The following is a 22473-nucleotide window of genomic DNA, read 5'->3' on the forward strand; positions in this document are numbered from 1 at the left end:
TTTATTCCTGCCTTGAGTGCAGGGGACTGGACTAGATGACCTCTTGAGGTCCCTTCCAGTTCTGATTCTATAATTATATCCTGTTTTTTAAAAAATTTACAAAATCAATATCCCTATTAAATTAATTAAATTCTAATTGATAAATCTCAAAGCTTGTTTATAGAGGGTTTGAGTAAGGTGCATCTAGTTGAATGTACCAGAGTCATTAGCTCTATCTCAGTGCTATTCAGTATTGATCAGTAACCTGAAAGGAAATATGAAATTATTGCCTAGTTAATCAGCAGATGACACAAATTTGTGGATTGGTAAATGATGATGACAGGTCATAGATACTGAGCGATCTGGATCACTTGGTAAGCTAGGCACAATCAGATATGTATTTTAATACAGTTAACAGACTTGTATACTTACAAATATAGATATTGCCATGCTAGATCAGGGGCATGATCCAGTTTAGTCCAGTATGCTGTCTGAGTACTAGCCCTATTGATTGAAGAGGCATCCCAAAATTGTGTTTGTGTCTTGCTACCTTTGTTGGAAAGACAGTGAGATAAAACATAGTTAGACGTTTATTTGGATAGAAGAGAGGTTTCATTTTACTGTTTGTAGAAGCTATACATAAAACAAATGACATAAAAATAGAGAAACTATGGGAAAAGGCTGTTCCCATATCTTCAGGTCTCGGTACCACTACAGAGTGCTTAAGCATCATTTTTGTTCACTTTTGATAGTGTCAGCAGAACAACTAGATATATGTATGGCCTTATATTGTAATCTTCCTACTGATTTTTGAGGCATCTCATTTTGTTCTTAACCAGAGTTATTTTAGTGAACTCTTTATTTGTCTAGGTATCCAGCTCATATAGAAGAAATTGACTATGAAGAAGGAAAAGTGCTTATCCATTTCAAACGCTGGAACCACCGATATGATGAATGGTTTTGTTGGGACAGTCCTTATCTGCGTCCCTTAGAGAAAATACAGTTAAGGAAAGAGGGGTTACATGAGGAAGATGGATGTGGTGTAAGTTGAAAACTGTGTATTCAATGATTTCCCATTATTCAGCTAGTTACGTACCAAGTCTTTTATGCATCTAAACCCATTAAGGTCCCTGAATGCAGCATGTACATGGCCAGATATAGTTTGTGATTATTATAGCTGAGTGCTAACAATGTCATTGGTGTGGTACAGCCAGAGGAAGGAACAGTTCCTGCCTGAAGGAACTTACTGTCTCAATAGAATGGTGTGAACTTTTCTTTTTTGCATGTCTAGCCGAATATAAATTCTTCCTTATGCACAAGTGCTGCTGCAGTGGCTGCTTGTTGAAGGATATGGGGTGTTTTTTCATTTTTGCTTTTTTACTTTTAACCAAGAAACAGTTCTAGTGTTTTAATGAAGCAGTATATTTTAAATCTTCCTAATTTTGTTTCTCTAATTCAGGAAATGTAAATTCTTAGAGTTTTTTTTTCTCTTTGTAGGGATTTCGTATAAATGATCAGGTATTGGCTTGCTGGTCTGATTGTCGTTTTTATCCAGCCAAAGTCACTTCCGTTAACAAGGATGGTAAGTCCCCTATTCATTTTGTTGTACTTAATAACTGGATAAATTTAATTGTGTTCAGAATTTCCTCATGCTTCCAGAAAACATAGCACATCTCTGAAAGAAAAGTCATTATACTACAGTAAGTTAATTTTACAAAAAAGTTGTTTTTCAATTTTGTAATTTCTCATTAAATGTTATTGGTATGTAACCAGTGGGTATGTTGTGCATTTTTCTAGTGGCTAGCACGAGCTACCAAATGACCTAACTTGGGAAGAGAATCAATTAATGACAAATTTTTTTAGCCACTTCATATAATTGCTAAAGAAGTGTTGGCAGCAGAGAACAGGCACAATGTAGTCTTTTTTGTCATTGTAAAGGAGAGGATACAATTTGATGGAAGACAAATTCTTTCTCTAAGATTCACATACATGCTTTCACCCTTAATGTATTTTTTCTATACTTGGAAGACACAGGCTAAATAAATAAAATACAAAGATCTTTTTTAAATATCTGGGACCTTCTTACGATTACTGAATTAATCTTCCTTGAAATGCAGTGGTCTGAGGTTTCTTTTCTTTTTCAGAGGTGCACAAAGCATTCTTCCACCAAAACTACCTCTGTATTCTTGATGTGTCAGGCCCACTATTAAATACATAAGTATATTTTTTGTTGAAATTTAAATTATTCTACATTTAAATCAGGTACGCTTTACTTTCAGCAGAACGCGTTATTTTCCTCATCATAGAAGTTGGAATTTAAATTTGTTACCTACAGTATGCTTCCTGGAAAATATACTGTAGGGAACACTGTTTGGGAGTTGTAGGCTGGATCAGATAATAGAGTATGGTCCAGTACAATTTTTAAAGTGTCAAAACAATGAAGCGTGCGTCACTTTCTTTTGGAGCAGCAAAGAGTCCTGTGGCACCTTATAGACTAACAGATGTATAGGAGCATGAGTTTTCGTGGGTGAATACCATGCATCCAAAGAAGTGGGTATTCATCCACGAAAGCTCATGCCTGTTAGTCTATAAGGTGCCACAGGACTCTTTGCTGCTTTTACAGATCCAGACTAACACGGCTACCCCTTTTGTACTTTCTTTTGGAGATTATTCCACAATTTAATACAGCTCTCTCAAAGATTATTTGCTGTGGGCATCACAAGAGATTATAGGGACTTACAGAATAATTTTCAGCCTAATGATTCTTAATATAGATCACTAAAATATGAGAAAAAAGGGTAGAAATGTGAAACACTTCAGTTTGATGCACTGTTATGCAGGAGCAGAGTTTAGATGTATTCAGCATCATAATTACTAGGCTCTTCTCTTGCCAAGCAGGATTTAAAGCATTTATACATTTGTTTGCAACTTGGTCATTAGACTTGGGTACTCATTGTTAGTGGATTAGAGTCTCATGTGGAACTGTTCATCAGCTTATTACAATTTTCAGATATTAAACATTTTTTCATGTGTAACAGTCAGCAATTGATTTAATATAGGAACTTTAAAGCTTGTCATGGGTAAATAGCTATTTGGGGGTAAGGTGGTTTTTTTTTTTTTTTTTTTTTTTAAATCTATAGGAATATTTTCATAATTTAGGAGAGTTGTAAAATAGTACTAAGAGCATCTCAGTTGCAGAAAGCAGATCCTACAGGTTAAACCAGTGAGTCTTAAACTTTTGTACTGGTGATCTCTTTAACATAGCAAGCCTCTGAGTGCGACCCTCCCTTATTAATTAAAAACAGTTTTTTGTATGTTTAACACGATTATAAATGCTCGAGGCAAAGCAGGGTTTGGGGTGGAAGCTAACAACTCGCGACCCTCCACATAATAACCTCGTGACCCCCAGTTTGAGAACCCCTGGGTTAAACACACAGGGCCATTTCCTACTTCCTGCACTCCCTTCCTTCAATGGCACTACCAGTGTGAGTACTGTAAACAGGAATTGCTCATATTCCTTCATTTGACTTTGATCCCTTTTGGATCTGTTAGTCTCAAAATTAATTCTTTTGTTTTATTTTTTCAGTTGAAAGCATGGAGTCTAAGAAATAATTTCATCAATCCCAATGTGCATGCTTTCATGTGTATTGACAATACATTTTTTTACTCATGTTTTTTATTAGTAAACTTGTTCTTACGTTAATATAGATGAAACTAGAAGAAATAAACTGTATTCTCCCTTCATACATGTTTCGTGAAAGAAGAGGCTTAAAGTTTAAGGATATAAATTTTCGTAACCCTAAAAAAGTGAACTTTTATTTAGAACCAGATGTGCATCTCTAGAACTGGAGTGTTCAGTGTTTATTCTTTGAATAATTATCAAAATGCAAGTTAAATTACACTGTTAATCGGGATGTGTTCTCAATTTTTAGGTACTTACACTGTGAAATTTTATGATGGAGTAGTTCAGACTGTCAAAAATATTCACATCAAAGCTTTTTCCAAAGATCAGGTGAGAAATGTTGTGTGTTTTCCAATTTAATTCTAAAAGACTAGCTGTTTCTTAAATCTGAATTCAGTTGATTTGTTCATGTTCGCATCAGTGAAAAATCCATCAAGTGAACACTTAATTAATTTTTGTTTTTATCTAGAATCTTAGCCAGTAAATGATTTTAAATAAATATTCGTAATTTATCACTACAGGAATGTGATTTAAGTTTGTATCATATCTGTCATGTATTGTCAATACTTTAATCAGCTCTGCCCTAATAATATCCTGTGAAAACTTTTTTGTTTTTTAAACGTATACCCGTCACACAGTTGTTCCTGAGCACGTGTACACGCACTTCTTAAAATAAGAGACTAGCTGATCACTGTCAAATAAAATGTCAGACTCCAGCTCTAGGTTGTAAACATAACCCACAGTCATGTCCTTAGGCAAAAGCTGTGCACCAATTCTTGAAGGCCAGTAGGCTGGGCATCTGTCAGACTTGTGGAGGAAGTGAATTCTAGATTTGAAGGCTCTTCACTGAGATGCCCTGCCAACAGGAATTGTCAGGTGAGAGTCTGTTGGCTAATCTCTTCTGTTGTCAATACAGAAGGAGATCCTGAAAGAATCTTAATTGCAATGACAAGCGGATTTATTTTATTTAAAGTGTTTCTCTTATATCACTGAATGATCTTTTTATGAAACATTCTGCATAATAAAAATTTTAAAAAGTTTTTCTTTGATTGCATATGTCCATTCCTCTGAAGGCGTGCATGTGTGTGTCGTGCACTGGTGCTGGAGATTTTTCCCTATCAGTAACCATGGGGGTGGCTACTGATGCTGGATAATATCATTCTTTTGTAGTTGTAAGGGAGATGCTGTGCTAGACAACATTTCTGGTATGTTGTAGTTTATCATAATTAGGGACAAAGAGTAAAATTTTCAGAAGAACCTGAATGACTTAGGAGCTCAAGTCCCAGTAAAAGGGGAATTAGCTTCCTAAGTCATTTAAGTCCTGTTCTGCCAAAGCCAAGACACTCTCACCCTCTACCCCCCAGAGCCCAGGGATCCAGAGGGAGAAACACAGCCTGATGCTGGATCCTGGGCTTGCAAGGAGTTTCCTTCCTTCAGAGCGTGCTGGGAACTGCAGCTGCTGGGAATCCCCCCGATTTTCTATTTGTGAGCTGGGCTCTGCCAAGTCCAGCAGCCCCTAGTGGCGGCCAACAACTATGCAGCCCATTTTGGGGGGTCAGGGAAGGAAGTTCTGCATGCACAACATGAATTTCTGAAAAATTCTGCATTATGCACTGGCGCAGAATTTCCCCAGGAGTAAATGTGTGTGACCCATAGTAGGCCTCCCATAGGCGCTGTTAGAGAGTTAAGATGGATAATCAGATGAACATGCACTCCCAGTACGATGCTGTGGCCAAAAAACTAATGTGATCCTGGGATTCATAAGTAGGGGGATATTGAGCAGGCATAGAGAGGTTATACCTTTGTTTGGCCCTGGAATACTGTGTACAGTTCTGATGCCCACAGTTCAAGAGGGTGTTGATAAATTGGAGAGGATTCAGAGAAGAGTCAAGAGAATGATTAAAGGATTAGAAAACATGCCTTCTATAGACTCTAAGAGCTCAATCTATTTAATTTAGAGAAGGTTGGGATGACTGGATTACAGTCTATAAGTACCCACATAGGAATAAATATTTAATAATGGGTTCTTCAGTCTAGCAGAGAAAGATATAACATGATCCAGTGGTTGGAAGTTGAGGCTAGACAAATTCAGACTGGAAATTAGGATAATTTTTTAATGGTGAGAGTAATTAACCATTGGAACAGTTTGCCAAGCATTGTGGCGGGTTCTTCATAAGTCACAATTTTTAAATGAAGATTGGATGTTTTTCTAAAAGATCTGTTCTAGAAATTATTTTGGGCAAGTTTTCTGGTCTGTGTTATATAGATTAGACTGATCACATTGATCCTTCTGGCCTTGGAATCTGGTACTCCTGGGGGAATTCTGTACCAAAAAATTAAAAATTCTGTGCACAATACTTTAAAATTCTGCACATTATATTTGTCAAAATAACACAATATAATTACACCAGTTTCAATAATTTTGGCAATTTATTTCAAAATACCTGTCAGCAAGTATATCTGTAACAGTACCGACAAAAAAGATTTCCCCCAGGAGTGGAGAGTTAAATAAACCCCTACAACAACCCAGTTCCTGTTTCTCTGTTATGCTTTTGTTTGGTGTCTTGATCTGGGTGTGTCACACGTGCCAGGTGGGCACATCTTGAGGGAAAAATCCACCCCTCCAGTCTCAGACACTCGCACCGCTTACTTCGCAGAGCCCAGCTGCGGAGTGCCCCCCAGCCAAGACATCTGCAGCCCCTATCTCCCCATAGCCCAGCTATGAGGCATCCCCCCGAACTCCTGGCCCAGACACCCGCATCCCCTACTCCCAGAGCCCAGGAATCCAGAGAGAGAAACAGCCTGGTGGTGAGGTCTGGACTTTTATGGAGTTTCCTGCACGCTGCCGCCACCTTTCATGAGGTGCTGGGGACTACAGCTCCAGCTTTCCCTTCTTCTGGCCATATCCTGTATTTGTGAGCTGGAGAGCTGGGCTCTGCTGGGTCCAGCAGCCCCTGGTAGTGGCCAGCAACTCTGTAGCACCTATTCCGTGGGGGGGAAATGAAATTCTGCGCAGAACGTTAATTCTCTGCAAATTCTGCATTGCGCAGAGGCACAGAACTCCACCAGGAGTAATCTATGAACTATGTGGTTAAATCAGTTTATCAAGGGTTACTGGATTTGGTGGCAAGAAAGTCACATTCATCTGTTTTCTAAGACTGCAGACTCGTCCGCAAGATTGAAAAAATTGTGTTTATGACTGTGTTTTTGACCCTTCTGTGTATGTTCCTTTTACTAGGGAACAGGCTGTACAGATTCTACCACAGAACATTGGCTATTTGTTGCTGAAAGGGGGGAGCTAGGTTTCCAGATTTTCTTATGTCATGAAGCAGTGTGGACAGTGAGCATTCAGAACAAAGTAATACCTTCAGTTCTAGATCTGTAAAGAGTGAAAAATGCTTTAGCAGGTTACATAAATAACATATGATTGGATCAGATGGACTTGGTGTGTGTGGTGGTGAATCTTTTTTTTGGGGGGGGCCATCAGTCTGCTTTTGGAATCACTGAAAAAGATGATGTAATGTCCAAAGATGGGGTTCCAAGTTCTTATCTTAGGGTATGTCTACACTACGAGAGTAGTTCGATTTTACTTGCATCGAATATGTGGAATCGATATTACAAAGTCGAACGTGTGTCTCCACACTAAGGACAGTAATTTGACTGTGTGAGTCCACAGTAACGGGGCAAGCGTCAACATTGGAAGCGATGCACTGTGGGCAGCTATCCCACAGTTCCCGCAGTCCCCGCTGCCCATTGGAATTCGAGCCCCCAATGCCTGCTGGGGAAAAAAATGTGTCGAGGGTGGTTTTGGGTAACTGTCGTCATCCAACCGTCACTCCCGCCCTCCCTCCCTGAAAGCGCCGGCGGGCAATCAGTTCGCGCACTTTTCTGGTGAGTGACAGCGCGGATGACACAGCACTGCGAGCATGGAGCCTGCTGCGACCATCGCTGCAGTTATGGCTGTTGTCAACACCTCACACCTTATCATCCACCTTTTCCAGAGGCAGATGCTGAGAAATCGGGCGAGGAGGCTACGGCAGCACGGTGAGGACATGAAGTGTGAGAGTGGCACAGACCTGTCACAAAGCACGGGACCCCGCGCCGTGGACATCATGGTGGCAATGGGTCATGTTGATGCTGTGGAACGGCGATTCTGGGCACGGGAAACAAGCACGGACTGGTGGGACCGCATAGTGCTGCAATTCTGGGATGAATCACAGTGGCTGCGAAACTTTCGCATGCGGAAGGGAACTTTCATGGAACTTTGTGAGTTGCTGTCCCCTGCCCTGAAGCGGAAGGACACCCTGATGCGAGCAGCCCTGACTGTCCAGAAGCGAGTGGCCATAGCCCTCTGGAAACTTGCAACGCCAGACAGCTACCGGTCAGTCGCGAACCACTTTGGCGTGGGCAAATCTACCGTGGGGGTGGTTGTGATGCAAGTAGCCAACGCAATCGTTGAGGTACTGCTGTCAAAGGTAGTGACCCTGGGAAACGTGAAGGTCATCATAGATGACTTCGCCGCGATGGGATTCCCAAACTGCGGTGGGGCTATAGATGGAACTCACATCCCTATCCTGGGACCGGACCACCAGGCCAGCCAGTACATTAACCGAAAGAGCTACTTTTCATTTGTGCTGCAAGCACTGGTGGACCATAGGGGACGTTTTACAAATATCAACATCGGATGGCCGGGCAAGGTTCATGACGCTCGTGTTTTCAGGAACTCTGGTCTGTTTAGATGGCTGCAGGAAGGTATTTACTTCCCGGACCACAAAATAACTGTTGGGGATGTGGAGATGCCTATAGTGATCCTCGGGGACCCAGCCTACCCGCTAATGCCCTGGCTCATGAAGCCCTATACAGGCGCCCTGGACAGTGAAAAAGAACTCTTCAACTACCGGCTGAGCAAATGCAGAATGGTGGTGGAGTGTGCTTTTGGACGTCTCAAGGGGAGATGGAGAAGCTTACTGACTCGCTCTGATCTCAGCGAAACCAATATCCCCATTGTTATTGCAGCTTGCTGTGTGCTCCACAATCTCTGTGAGAGCAAGGGGGAGACCTTTATGGTGGGGTGGGAGGTTGAGGCGAATAGCCTGGCTGCTGATTACGCCCAGCCAGACAGCCGTGCGATTAAAAGAGCCCAGCGGGACGCGCTGTGCATCTGGGAGGCTTTGAAAGCTAGGTTCCTGAGTGAGCAGGGTAACCTGTGACTATTACGTTTGTTTACAGAGAAGCTGAACCTGCCCCCGTTTCTTTACCTAGTGAATGTTCACTATCCTCTCCAGTTTCATACCCCGTTCACCCACTTCCAGCACACGTTTAAAAATAAAATCACTGGAAATTTGTTAATGAACACCGTTTTCTTTATTACTGTTTTCGCGGTAAAGTGTTGAAACTGGGACGCAGACTGTGGTGGGGAGCGGGTGTAGTATAGTGATGCAAAGGACGCTTCTAAACTCGAGGAATGACATGCTCCTGTTTCTAGAGTGGTCCGCACTGGTGGACTGGTTGTTTCAACGGAGCCTGCCACCCCTCCTGTTTGGGACTCTGTGTGTGGGGGCTATGTGACTTTCTGGCAGGGGGAGGACGGTTACAGATCCCCTGCTACGTGGCTCTGTGATCCAGGATAAGGATAAGATCTCTAACCGCCCTCCCCCGCCACAAAGTCACATAGCCCCCCCTTCCACCCCCTCCCGAAAATGAAAACCACCTCCCAGACTGACCAGGGTGCCTAGTGACTGCAATGTGTGTGTGTGTGACCTGCTGCTGAACCTGCCGCCGTGTCTGTACCCTAGTAAAGGTGACTGTCCTGTCCAATTACCAACTCCCTTCCCCCCCTTCAAACAGACTGTCCTCTTAAAAAAAACATGATGGAAACAGAGTAGCAGCCGTGTTAGTCTGTATCCGCAAAAAGAAGAACAGGAGGACTTGTGGCACCTTAGAGACTAACAAATTTATTAGAGCATAAGCTTTCGTGGACTACAGCCCACTTCTTCATATGCATCCGAAGAAGTGGGCTGTAGTCCACGAAAGCTTATGCTCTAATAAATTTGTTAGTCTCTAAGGTGCCACAAGTCCTCCTGTTCTTCTTTTTATGATGGAAACAGTAATTAACAGAAACGTATTTTTTATTAGCAACTACGCAGTTAGGGGATGAAACTGGGATGGGGGCTTGGGTGAGGCGGGAAGGAAAGGACTTATCAAATTTTGGGGAATGACAGCCTTCTGGTACTTGAGCGGTCTGCAGGGGTGGAGTGACCGTTTTCACGGACTCTGCTGCCCCTCCTTCTTGGTACTTTGGGTGAGGGGGGTATGGGACTTTGTGGTGGGGGAGGGTGGTTACAGATAGACTGCAGCGGGGCTCTGTCCTCTTGCCTCCGGTCCTGCAGAACATCCACAAGGCGCCGGAGCATGTCCGTTTGCTCCCTCATTAGTCCCAGCAGCGTTTGAGTCTCCTGCTGGTCTTCCTGCCGCCACTTCTCCTCCCGTTCGCTGTGTGCTTGCTGGTATTGCGACATGTTCTCCCTCCACTGGGTCTGCTGGGTTGCCTCGGCTCGGGAGCGGCCCATAAGTTCTGAGAACATGTCGTCCCGTGTCCTTTTCTTTCTATGCCTAACCTGCGCCAGCCTCTGGGAGTGTGATGCCAGGGTAGGTCGGGAGACAGGCACAGCTGTGGGATTGGGAAAAAGGGAGTGAATTCCTCAGAAAGATAAATTTTTTGGTGAACAAAGAACATAGTCTTTCTCTGTGAACAAGACCATGCACAGCACCTATCACATGCGCACTCAGGACAAGGTCGAATTTTCGGCCTTTGCATTCAGTGCCTGGGGTCTTGCAGTGCAGATCAGACAAGCGCGGCCGGACAGTGGAATTTGGGTAGCAGGCTGACATGGTAAGCCGTAGACTTGTGGCAGCTTAAAACTTTAATAATAGCAGTGCCCTCCTTTCACGTTCAAAGCAATGCTCCTAGCGTTGGCCAGTTCCTGCTGCCAGCAATCCGGCAAGCATGAACTCTGCCCCTGTCCCACCCCCTCGCGGCTGTCCCCGGGAAAGATCCCTGTATGCTGCCCCTCTCCCGCCTCCACCGCATGGCTGTAAACGGCCGGTTACAGTTCTGTAAAGGAAAGGAAAGGCAAGCAGTCCCAATACTAACATTCCCCTAATTCAAAGCAGGTCACCATGAGCGACATCACTCTGATGCGGATTTCAGAGAGCGACAGAGAACGCATGCTTTGTGAAAGCCTGCAAAGACCAGGGCCGTATGCCGCCATGCTCTGCAAGGCAATGATACCGGAGTACTTGCTGCTAGCCTGGCGCGGGAACGTTTCCTACTACGGAGGACAGAACAAGGCCGCTCTCCCAAGGAATCTCATGCAAAGGCTTTCCAATTACCTCCAGGAGAGCTTCATGGAGATGTCCCACGAGGATTTCAGCTCTATCCCCGGACATATAGACCAAATTTTACTGTAGCTGCACTGGCAAGGACTACACAGTACAGCGCCTAGGGCAAACCAATCATGATAAACCGGACATTGTTAGATTTTTTTGGCAGTAGTTGCACTACCAAAGACTAATAAGCGCCTAGGGCAAAGTAATCATGAAAAACCCACTGTTAATATTAATGTTCTGTTCAAAATAAATCTTTACATGTTTATAACACTTACCGACTGATCCTTCCCCTGATTCTGGGTCCGGGTTAACGCCTGGGGACGGTTGGTAGGGGATCTCAGTGAGGGTGATGAAGAGGTCCTGGCTGTCTGGGAAATCAGCGTTGTAAGCGCTGTCGACTGCCTCGTCCTCCTCATCTCCTTCCTCATCTTCCCCGTCCGCTAACATCTCCGAGGAAGCGGGCGTCGACAATATCCCATCCTCAGAGTCCACGGTCAGTGGTGGGGTAGTGGTGGCGGCCGCACCTAGGATGGAATGCAGTGTCTCGTAGAAACGGCATGTCTGGGGCTGGGATCCAGAGCGTCCGTTTGCCTCTTTGGTCTTCTGGTACCCTTGTCTCAGCTCCTTGATTTTCACGTGGCACTGCGTTGCATCCCGGCTGTATCCTCTCTCTGTCATGGCTTTGGAGATCTTCTCTGAGATCTTTGCATTCCGTCTTTTCGATCGCAGCTCCGAAAGCACAGACTCATCGCCCCACACAGCGATCAGATCCAAGACTTCCCGATCAGTACATGCTGGGGCCCTCTTTCTATTCTGAGATTGCATGGTCATCTCTTCTGGAGAGCTCTGCATCGTTGCCAGTGTTGCTGAGCTCGCCACGATGTCCAAACAGGAAATGAGATTCAAACTGCCCAGACAGGAAAAGGAATTCAAATTTTCCCGGGGCTTTTCCTGTGTGGCTGGTCAGAGCATCCGAGCTCGGACTGCTGTCCAGAGCGTCAACAGAGTGGTGCACTGTGGGATAGCTCCCGGAGCTATTAGCGTCAATTTCTATCCACACCTACCCTAATTCGACATGGCCATGTCGAATTTAGCACTACTCCCCTCGTTGGGGAGGAGTACAGAAGTCGAATTTAAGAGACCTCTGTGTCGAACTAAATAGCTTTGTTGTGTGGACGGGTGCAGAGTTAATTCGATTTAACGCTGCTAAATTCAACATAACCACCTAGTGTAGACTAGGCCTTAGACTTAATTGCTTGGATTTTCTCTTATCCTTAATAGATTTGGGATTACCAATAGTGCAAGTATATTTGCTGTAATAGCTATTTCTGCTTATTGTATCCCCATTTAAGGGGGGGAGAGGTTTCAGATTTCTTTCATTCTTTAACAGAGTTTCTCAAAGATTGGAATGTTTATCCTCCAATTTATTGATCAATGAGATCATGAGACTGAAGTCTGGTCCCTACTTTGGTAGCCTGTATTTATTGTGGAAAGTTTTTCCTAGTGGCTATATGACCTCAACAGTTTCAGGGTTGGAAGACAGAACCTCATTGTACAATTTGAAATAGTTTTGACATTTCATCCATATTTGATTTTTACAATTTCATTTATTTTTTTCTGTGTTTTTCTGAAGCATTAAAGTCTTCCAAGTAGAGCTTAGTTACATATCTTAGATATTAAAAGGGATATTAGCAATTTATTACCTTCCTATCAGAAAGTATACAAAATGAAAACACTGTTTCAGACCAGTGGCTTTTGAACTGGATCAAATAGTGTATTCAGACATGCTGTAGCGTAGCTGGGGTTGCTGTTTGGCATTTTGGCAGATGATTTGATTTAAGTCTGGAATTATCCTTTAAAAAATATTTGAATAGTATTTGAGTTTTGATATCTGTGTTAATGAATTGTGCTGATAATCTGTTGCTCGGTGAGTATCTGAATACAGTAAAATCTGCCTTAGTGACCACTTCTGACGAGGGGCCATCTGTCATGAGTGACTACTTGCAGAGACCGTGGAACGTTTTCCTCCCTATAACATTTAACTTAGTTTCTCAAAGTGGGGTCCGTGGATCCCTGGGGATCCCTGAGGGTACTCAAGGCGGTCCGTGGGCCCCGCTGAGCAATTCCTCCTTCTCCTTCCCTCAACTCCTCTCCCTCCCTCTATCTCCTGGAGGTTACTGAAGCTAAACCGGGAGATATTAGGTGCTAAAAGTCAGGTGGCACAATGGGGCTAAGGCAGTGTCCCTGCCTACCCTGGCTCCACGCGCTGCCCCCACCATGAGCGCCAACTCCATAGAGCCCATTGGCTGGGAACTGCGGCCAATGGGAGCTGCGGGGGTGGTGCCTGTGGGTAGGGACAGCATGTGGAGCCTAGGAGCCACTTCCAGAAAGATCTGCCGCGTTGCTTTCGGGAGCTGCCCGAGGTAAGCGCAGCCCGGCCGGAGCCTGTATCCCAAACACCCTGCCCCAGACCATAGCCCTCACCCTGCACCCAAAATCCCTCCCAGAGCCCGCACCCCTCAGCCTTCCTGCACCCAAACTCCCTCCCAGAGTCCGCACCCCCTTCTGCACCGCAACCCTCTATCCCAGCCGGGTGAAAGTGAGTGAGGGTGGGGGAGAGCGAGCAGCAGAGTGCGTGGATGGAGTAAGCGGGGGGTGGGAAGAGGTGGGATCGGGTGGGACCTTGGGAGAAGGAGTGTGGTGGGGCCTGGGGCTGAGCGGGTTGGCTTGGGGATCTCTGAAAATTTTTAAATCAAAACGGGGTTTTCGGGTTGCTAAAGTTTGAGAACTGCTGCCTTATAATTTAACTGTGAAGAGCAACGACTTGTCAGCTGTGACGACGGACAACATTTTCTTAGTCCCATCCATAAAAACAAACCTGTAGGAGAAACCGATCGTCGCTTCAGTCTGGTTTTTTTGATGTTTCCAGCAAAAGATTTTTTTCTTTTGTACATTACGGTTTCTGCAATATAGGGCCTCATACTCAACAGGAACTGGAAATCGAACTTGAACAAACAGGAACTTTAAAGGAAGATGTGAATGTGTACACTATTGTATGTCACAGTTTAAAGCTAAAAGAAGTCGTAATGGAAGAGAAAAAATGCAAATCCAAAGTGTTTCTTACACTGGAGCAACATGTTAAAGCGGTATTGCAGCTAGAAGCTTGTACCAGTTGCCGTCAAATTGCCGAACAGTTTGCCGTTGGAAAAACACAGATCCAAAAGCTGTTACAATGGAAGGCAGAAAATCCTTGCTGATGTGTCAAATGCAAAATCTTCAATGAAAATTAAATGTGCTAAAACTAGAAATGAAGTCAATTTTTTCACTTATCAGTGGTTTAAATCCACTGTCGCTCATCATGTAAATGTGTCTGGGTCAATGCTAAAAGCGCAAGACATGAAATTCACAGAGGAGTTGGAAAACAGGGAGTTTAAAGCCAGCAATGCCTGGCTTGAGTTGTTTAAGAAGAGTCACAGCCTTGCCTTTGGTATAGCATGCAGGGAGCGTGGAGACATTAATCAAGATGTGGCTTCAGATTAGAAGCAAAAGTTAGCTGAAGTCATACAGGATTATGAACCCTCTGAAATCTAGAATATGGATGAAACTGGGCTGTTTTTTAAAGACAGCAACATTAGCAAAACCCTCCATATCGAAGGCTAGCAATGTGTAAATGGGAAATATTCAAAAGAAAGAATCACCCTTTATTATGCACCAACATGAATGGAGATAAAGAAAAGCCTGTACTGACTGGTAAATCCCAATGCCCACGAGGCTTTGGCAAGTTGAATATCAAAGAGTTGCCTGTGGAATATGAATTCAACAAAAAAGCATGGATGAACTCCGAGCTTTTTGAAAAATGATTACAGAGATTTGACTGCAGATTGCTACTATCGAGGACATAAAATTCTGTTTACGGAAAATGCCCCATGCCGCCTCCTTGTTAAACTCAAACATTAAACTCTGCTTCTTTTCCCCCAAAAAGCACCTCTGTGTAACAGCCTATCGATGCTGGGGTTATTGAAACCCTAAAACTGAACTTTCGGAACAGGCAAATTCAATTTATTCTTCATCAAATGGAATCTGGCGTAACTTCCTTGGGTCCAGTGCATTTGAAAAGGGTTTCACTCTTCAGTGAATACACTGGGTTCATTGAGCATGGAGTGAGACTGAGCCAAGCACCATCAAAAAATGCTTTGCTAAATGCAGACTCACCAAATGAAGATGTTTATCTAGAAGATGAACATGAGCTTCCTCTTTCGGTAGTTAACATGTTGCAAAGTCTTTTTGGGAATGCTGATTGAGAAGATGTACCAGTTTGATGAGAACCTTGCAACAACTGACGAGGTCACTGACAGGTCAATGCCTGCTACAAAACTAGAAAATTTCAAGCCATGTGATGACTCTCACATGGACACAAAAACTGATGATGAAGGGGATAGCAATAGTACCTCTGAACCCCGGTAAGAATAATTTTTATGACTGAAGCCAAGAATATGATAAAAACATGAAAGCATTTGCCATTCAAAAGGGCAATAACCGACTTTTAGAGCTATTCAACGATGCAGAAGAAATGGTAAACATGCTCCTACTGTCACAGAGGCACTCAAGAATAAGTGACATTTTCAAATAAATACAAGCTACTGTAGACTGAAACCAAAACTTTCTGATAACACAGGTAATTGTAAAAATTCTTTTGTTTCAGTGTAGAGAATATGCACTTTTATTAGTGTACTGAATTACCTCTTTTGATTAACACATACTGTTCTACTGTATTAATAAACCCACCAAGAGATTTTTAAATACAGTACTATATTGTATACTATATGTAATAATGTTCATGTAACATTGCTCTACAGCCAAAATGTTTCTGAAATAAATGTAGTCAAACTTTACAAATTCTGGGTCACTGAGAACGAAAATGATGCTTAAAATTATTGATTGGCTCTAGTTTTCAAGATATGCTATTGGGTCAGTATATATGACCCTTGCCTTAGTAATGGCGGAGGATAAATGAGTTATAAAGGGAAGGGATCTCAGTTTAAACCAGAAATGACTAATATACATCTTTGACTGGATCTATGAATAAATCTATGACTGGGTTTGGACAGTACTTGCTTTTTAGGCAAAACAATGAATGATGCAATCTGAAGCTGGTATTGCTTCATACATGATATGAATTGCATCATGTTATTCCTAGAAGTCATGGATGATACAATCATAACGAAGCTTACATCACTCTGCTGAACAAATTGCCCTATATCAGCTCTAGAAATCATACAGTGTCGTGCTCTCTTATTTGTCAGTGTTTGATTTTGCAAAGGGACACATTTCTGTTTAGCCAAAGTGAGCAGAGATGCCTCGTACTTGTGTGAACAGTGCAGATAACTTCTGCTATGTTTGTGGTGAAGTGACTTTTGTATCACAAAAGCGCAGCATAACCACTATGGTTAAGAAAGCCTATCACCTTTATTTTGGCTGCAAAATTGGAGATCAGGACAAGAGGTGGGCCCCACACATATGCTGCAACACTTCTGTGCAACAAATCTGTGCCAGTGGTTGAACAGGAAAAGGAAATCTATGCCTTTTGCAGTGCCAATGATTTGGAGAGAGCCAACAGATCATACCAGCAATTGTTACTTCTGCATGGTGCCTCCAGTTGGGAAAGGTGTGTCAAAGAAGAAAAAGTGGACTGTGCATTATCCAAACATTCCATCAGCTATACGCCCAGTACCCCACGGAGAAGGAGTGCCGGTTCCTGATGCACCAGAATCATTCTCACTTGAGTCAGACGAGGAAGAGGATGAAACTTCTGGTCCTGAACCATCAATGTCCCAGGCCCACATTTTCTCCCATCCTCCTCCTCTGAACCACACCTCATAACACAAGGTGAACTGAATGACCTTGTCAGGGATTTGGAACTACCCAAGAGTAAGGCAGAGCTGTTGGGCTCCAGACTACAGCAGTGGAATCTCCTGGCAGGTGATGTTAGGGTTTCCATGTTCCGTGACCGTCAAAAGGATCTTGTCCCATTCTTCATCTAATGTGATCTTGTAGCCTGCAACAACATCGATGGTGTGATGGCAGCCCTCAACATCGTTCACGATCCAGATGAGTGGAGACTGTTCATTGATTCATCGAAGACGAGTCTTAAAGCTGTTTTACTGCATAATGGCAATGTTTTGCCATCAATTCCAGTTGGTCATGCAGTCCATATGAAGGAAACCTATGACAACATGAAAAAACTTTTGAAGTGCATAAACTATGACCAACATCAGTGGCAGCTTTGTGGCGATTTGAAGGTTGTTGCTCTCTTGCTTGGTCTGCAGACTGGATACACAAAGTACTGCTGTTTTCTCTGCAAATGGGATAGTCATGCAAGAGATTCCCACTACATCAAGAAAGATTGGCCACTCCGACAGTCATTGGAGCCTGGGAGGAAAAGTGTTCAGCATCCACCACTTGTTGAATCAAGGAAGATTTTGTTACCACCCTTACACATCAAGCTGGGTCTGATGAAGAACTTTGTCAAGGCCATTGACAAAACACAAGCAGCTTTCAAGTACCTCCGTGGAAAATTTCCAAGGTTAAGTGAAGCTAAGATAAAGGAAGGTGTCTTTGTTGGTCCTCAGATTCGTGAACTTCTTCGAGATGATGCATTTGACCATGCACTACGTGGCAAGGAAAAGACGGCATGGAAAGCCTTCCAGTTAGTGGCAATAAATTTTCTCGGAAACAACAAGGCAGACAACTACAGGTTGTTGGTGGGAAAACCTCCTCAAGGCATACAAAAGCCTTTGTTGCAACATGTCACTAAAGATACATTTTTTGCACTCTCATCTAGATTTTTTTCCCACCGGACTGCGGAGCAGTGAGCGATGAGCACGGCGAGCAATTTCACCAGGACATTGCAACAATGGAGAAACGCTATCAGGGCAAATGGAGCCCATCAATGCTTGCAGACTATTGCTGGACAGTGACAAGAGATGCTCCATTTAATGAATACAAGAGACAAGCCAAGAAGCGCCGAGTAGACACTGAATAGGACTAAACTATGTACATAATAGTTTTTTGCCTTTTGTTTCATAATAAATTTTATTTCTATAACCCTTTTGCTGATTTTTAAAGTGTTACATAAACAGGACAGGTTAAATATTATCATGTAAAGCAACCATAAACACATGAAAAGACCTAGGTTTACAATTTATGATTAAAACTCTACTATCTACACAATATACATAGACATAAAATGTAAAAACTTAAATATCTTAGAAACAGTAGCCAATCAGTTGTTTTAATTGTCATATTTGAATTCAGCACATCAAAATACATAATAAATAGCACATTTTATCTCTGAAGCAGACGACTTCTCAAAAATTGTAGACCAGTGTAATAGGTAATGAAAATTAAACATGAAACATTGGTAACACTAGTAGCTTTTCTGTGCCTTGTAAAAGTGCCCATTTTACAGTAAGCCTTTGAAGAGAGACCACCTCTTAGAAGCGAGCACTTTTGCTAACGCCAAGAGTGACCACTCTTGGCAGGTTTTACTGTAGTGCTCTGCCTATAATCTTAAATTTTTAACTTGTGGGTTATACTGATATGACACCTGGACCCCTGTTCCTTTGCTTACATGTGTGGTTTTTTTTTTTAATTCTTATGTTAAATATAAAGAAATTTCAAAATGCAAAGAATCATGCATTTTTCACTTTGTGTTTTCTTTATTTTAGAATATTGTGGGTAATGCTAGGCCTAAAGAAAAAGGTAATGAAATCCCTTCATCTCCTGAAAAATGGGAGAAGTTTAAAGAACAGAGGAAAGCAACAGAGAATGCTAAGAAGGACAAGGATGAAAAGGCATTAAAGACAGAAAAAAGATCTAAACAACCTGATAAAGAAGGAAAAATAATAGTCATCTCAGAAAAAGGCAAGGTCTCTGAAAAAAATATACCTAAGAATGGGAAAGAAGACAAAGAGAATATATCAGAAAATGATATGGAATATTCAGTAGATACACAAATTGAGAAGAAATCTGAAAATGACAAAGTGAAGAGTCTACCAGAAAACATAAAGGAAACTAAAAGAAAACGTGGTAGACCACCTATAACACCCCCAACAGGTTAGTACTTAAAATATTTGTATTTAGGCAGTAGTCTAAAAAATCTTGTAGGGAATGGGAGATGCTGAGCAGCTCAGCACTACATTCTTTTCTGATTTGGGGCATGGGGATCTTTATGTTCTAAGTACATGGAAATAAATGTTGCTCTTACAGCACTTATTTTAGCTCATTCACTACAACCTCTCGTCATGACAATCTATAACATATTTGGTTGTATTTTAGAGAGGTCTAAAAATTTAGTAATAGAGACATGATTTTTAAGGAGATAGTTGCAGAGCTGATCTATAGACACTAACATGACAATATGTGATGTTATAAATGGGATTATATGGTAAAATGAATATGTTTACTAAAGAGTCAGTCATGATCTACCAAAATAGCTAATAAGAGGAAAGGAAATAAAGAAAATTGCAGAATTAGAGAGAGATACTAATATTGTTTTTTATAAAGCTCTGAAAAAGTGAGTTTGTATTTTTTTTCAAATATACAAAATTGAGGATTTTAACTGACTTTAATGGTATATTTAGTCAACTCTCATTCCTCTGGTTTTATGTAAATTTGTAGAGCAAAGTTCTCAAACATTGCAGCCAATAACATTGGAATTAAGAAGGCGGAAAATACCTAAAGGAGGGGAAGTTCCATCAAAACGCATCAGGGTTGAAAAAAGCTTGTGTGAGTATTTTTAGTACTTCAACTTTTGTAACTTAGGGTATTTTATAACATTGTTCTTTCTATAATATTGTCTTTGAATTTTAATTTTAGATGGTCTAAAGGCTATGTGTGTTATCATTGCAACAGATTCCCTAGATAATTTACGTCGGGTATTGAAGTGTAGCAATATTGTAAGTAGTCCCCACCAAAATCTTGAAAGCAAGATTTCATAGATTTTTTTTTTTTTTTTTTTTTTTTTTTTTTTTGAAGACTAGAAGGGATCATTGTGTTCAAATCGGACCTCCTTAAGTAGTGGAGGCCATATAATTTCACATAGCGATTCCTGAATCTATCCCAATAAATTGTGGTTTAACTATAGGATATCTTTTCAAAAGACCTCCAATGCTGATTTAAAGATTTCAAGTATGGCGAATCCATCGCATCCCTTGATAAGTTGTTCGACTGGGTAATTTACCTTCACTATTAAAAAAAAATATTTTCACCTTATTTCTAACCTGGATTTATGTAGTTTCAACATCTAGCCCTTGGATCTTGTTATGCCTTTGAATGCTAGATTAATGAGCCTTCTGCTAATACCTCGGTAATCCCGTTCCCTCTGAACTTTAACATGCCCTACAAGATTTAAGGAGCTCAATTTCTTTTTAGATTATTTGGATGATTGTCCACATGCACATTCCGCTGATGGTGGTACACATTTTCCTCATGTACTCAAGTTTGGAGTCTTTTGGCGAGCAGTATATGATGCACATGTGCCCCCAGAGTACTCTTGTTCTGCATCAAGGGCATAGGAAGGTGGAGTGCACCAACTGCCACTTAGTTCTACTCACAACCTCTTAGCTTCGAAATGAAATAGCTTGCTGACTCTGTGACTGTGAGCAACTTTTTGCTAGTCTTATGGTTAGTTATTAGCTATATGTTTGCTTTAGATCAGGGGTGATGAACCTACAGCCTGTGGGCCAGGTCCGGCCTGCTGCTTCATTTCATCTGGCCCGTGGCAAGTCTCTACGCTGCGGGCTGGAAGCCCCGACACTTGGTGCCCGCCCGCAGGGCTGGAGCCGCGAAAGCTGGCTTGCCCTGCTGCGGGGGGAAGCTGTGGTTGCCAGACTGTTAAAAGTCCAGTTGGCTCTGCACAGTTTCTGGAAGTGACCGGCATGTCCCTGCAGCCACTAGGAGCAGAGGTGATCAGGGAAGCTCCGCACGCTGCCCCCGCCCCCAGCGCTGGCTGCGCAGCTCCTATTGGCCAGAAACTGTGGTCAATGGGAGCTGTGGGGGTGGTGCCTGTGGGCACGGGCACTGCGCAGAGCCCCTTGGCCTCTCTGCCTAGGGGCTGGACGTGGAGGCCACTTCTGGCAGTTGGGAGCCTGCCTTAGCCCTGCTGTGCCACCACCCGGGAGCTGCCCGAGGTAAGCACTGCCTGGCCAAAGCCCACACCCCAAACCCCCTGCTCCAGGTCAGAACCCCCTCCCGCACCCTAACTCCCTCCCAGACTCTGGCACCCCCACGTGCACCCCAAACCCCCTGTTCCAGAGTGGAATCCTCTCCCGCACCCTAACTCCTTCCCAGACCCTGCACCCGCACCCCTACCCCAGCCCTGGGCCCCCTCTCGAACTCAAAGTCCCCCAAACCTCCTCCCCCACTGCTGCCCCAGCCCTAAGCCCACTACTGCACTCCAAATCTCATGGCTCCAGCCCGGAACCCCCTCCTGCACCCGAACCCCTCATCCTCAGCCCCATTCCACAGCCCGCACCCCCAGACGAAGCCTTCATCCCCTCCCACCCCCCTTCCCCAGCCCAGAGCCCTTTCCCGCACCCTGAACCCCTAATTTCTGGCCCCATCCCGGAGTCTAGGGGACGCACCGAGCCTCCGCACCCTCCCGGTGGGGGTTGGAGCTGTGAGCACCGGCTCACTCCGCTGCGGGGGAAGCCTCGAGCACGCGCACCCACCCACTCCCTTTGTGCGGGGCTGTGTGTGTGGCCCGCGACTGATTTTTTTTTTCTGTGGGTCAGTGGCCCCTGATAGAAAAAAGGTTCCCCATCCCTGCTTTAGATAATATGCCCATTGGCACTTTTCTCTAGTTTTAAGTAATGTTAGTAGATAAGTATCCAAGTTACAGAGTGGCCTCATGAGGTCTCCTGGCTTTAAGTACTGTCTGGCATGCAATAAAGCAATGCCTATTTATGATGGTCACATTAAGTGCCTTTATTGCCTAGGAGAATTGCATATATCTGGGAAATTCTTGATTTGTAAGTCGTATAGTGCCTGGACAGAGAAAGAACAGAGAAGTGTACTTATATGACTAAATTCATAAGACCAGCTTCAGATCCTAGCTCTTGAGGTGCCCCCCACCCCTCTCTTGGAGCCAAAGAGTGAAAGTGCAGGCTCCTTATCCGGAGGGGGCCCCATCTTCATCCAGATCCACCAAGAAATTAGTGAGCAAGACTGAGTGTGCGGGTAGCCCTACAGGGAGATCTCCTACCTGTTCTTACTCCCATCAGCACTATTTGTTCTCAGACTTCACCGTCCTGTATAGTTCTTGTGTAAGCTCAGTTCCATATTGGTCCATAGGAACTGGTAGTGAGCTGACACTAAGCAATATCAGAACCTTTGAAACCTCACTTCTCGAGAGACTCAGCACA

At 43.3% G+C, this 22473-nt stretch overlaps 1 protein-coding gene across 1 annotated transcript in view; it reads left to right on the forward strand.

The window, feature by feature from the left end:
• Positions 1-22473, forward strand: part of PHF20 (PHD finger protein 20) — a 135205-nt gene that overhangs the window by 32924 nt on the left and 79808 nt on the right. Inside the window, exons 3-8 of the mRNA XM_065565232.1 lie at positions 850-1021; positions 1477-1561; positions 3912-3991; positions 7663-8868; positions 18778-19165; positions 19730-19850. Of these exons, the coding sequence (XP_065421304.1) occupies positions 850-1021; positions 1477-1561; positions 3912-3991; positions 7663-8868; positions 18778-19165; positions 19730-19850 (2052 nt within the window). The remainder of the gene's footprint in view (positions 1-849; positions 1022-1476; positions 1562-3911; positions 3992-7662; positions 8869-18777; positions 19166-19729; positions 19851-22473) is intronic.

This window comes from Chrysemys picta, chromosome 13 (assembly GCF_011386835.1).
Source record: "Chrysemys picta bellii isolate R12L10 chromosome 13, ASM1138683v2, whole genome shotgun sequence".
In the NCBI taxonomy this organism is placed as follows: Eukaryota; Metazoa; Chordata; order Testudines; family Emydidae; genus Chrysemys; species Chrysemys picta.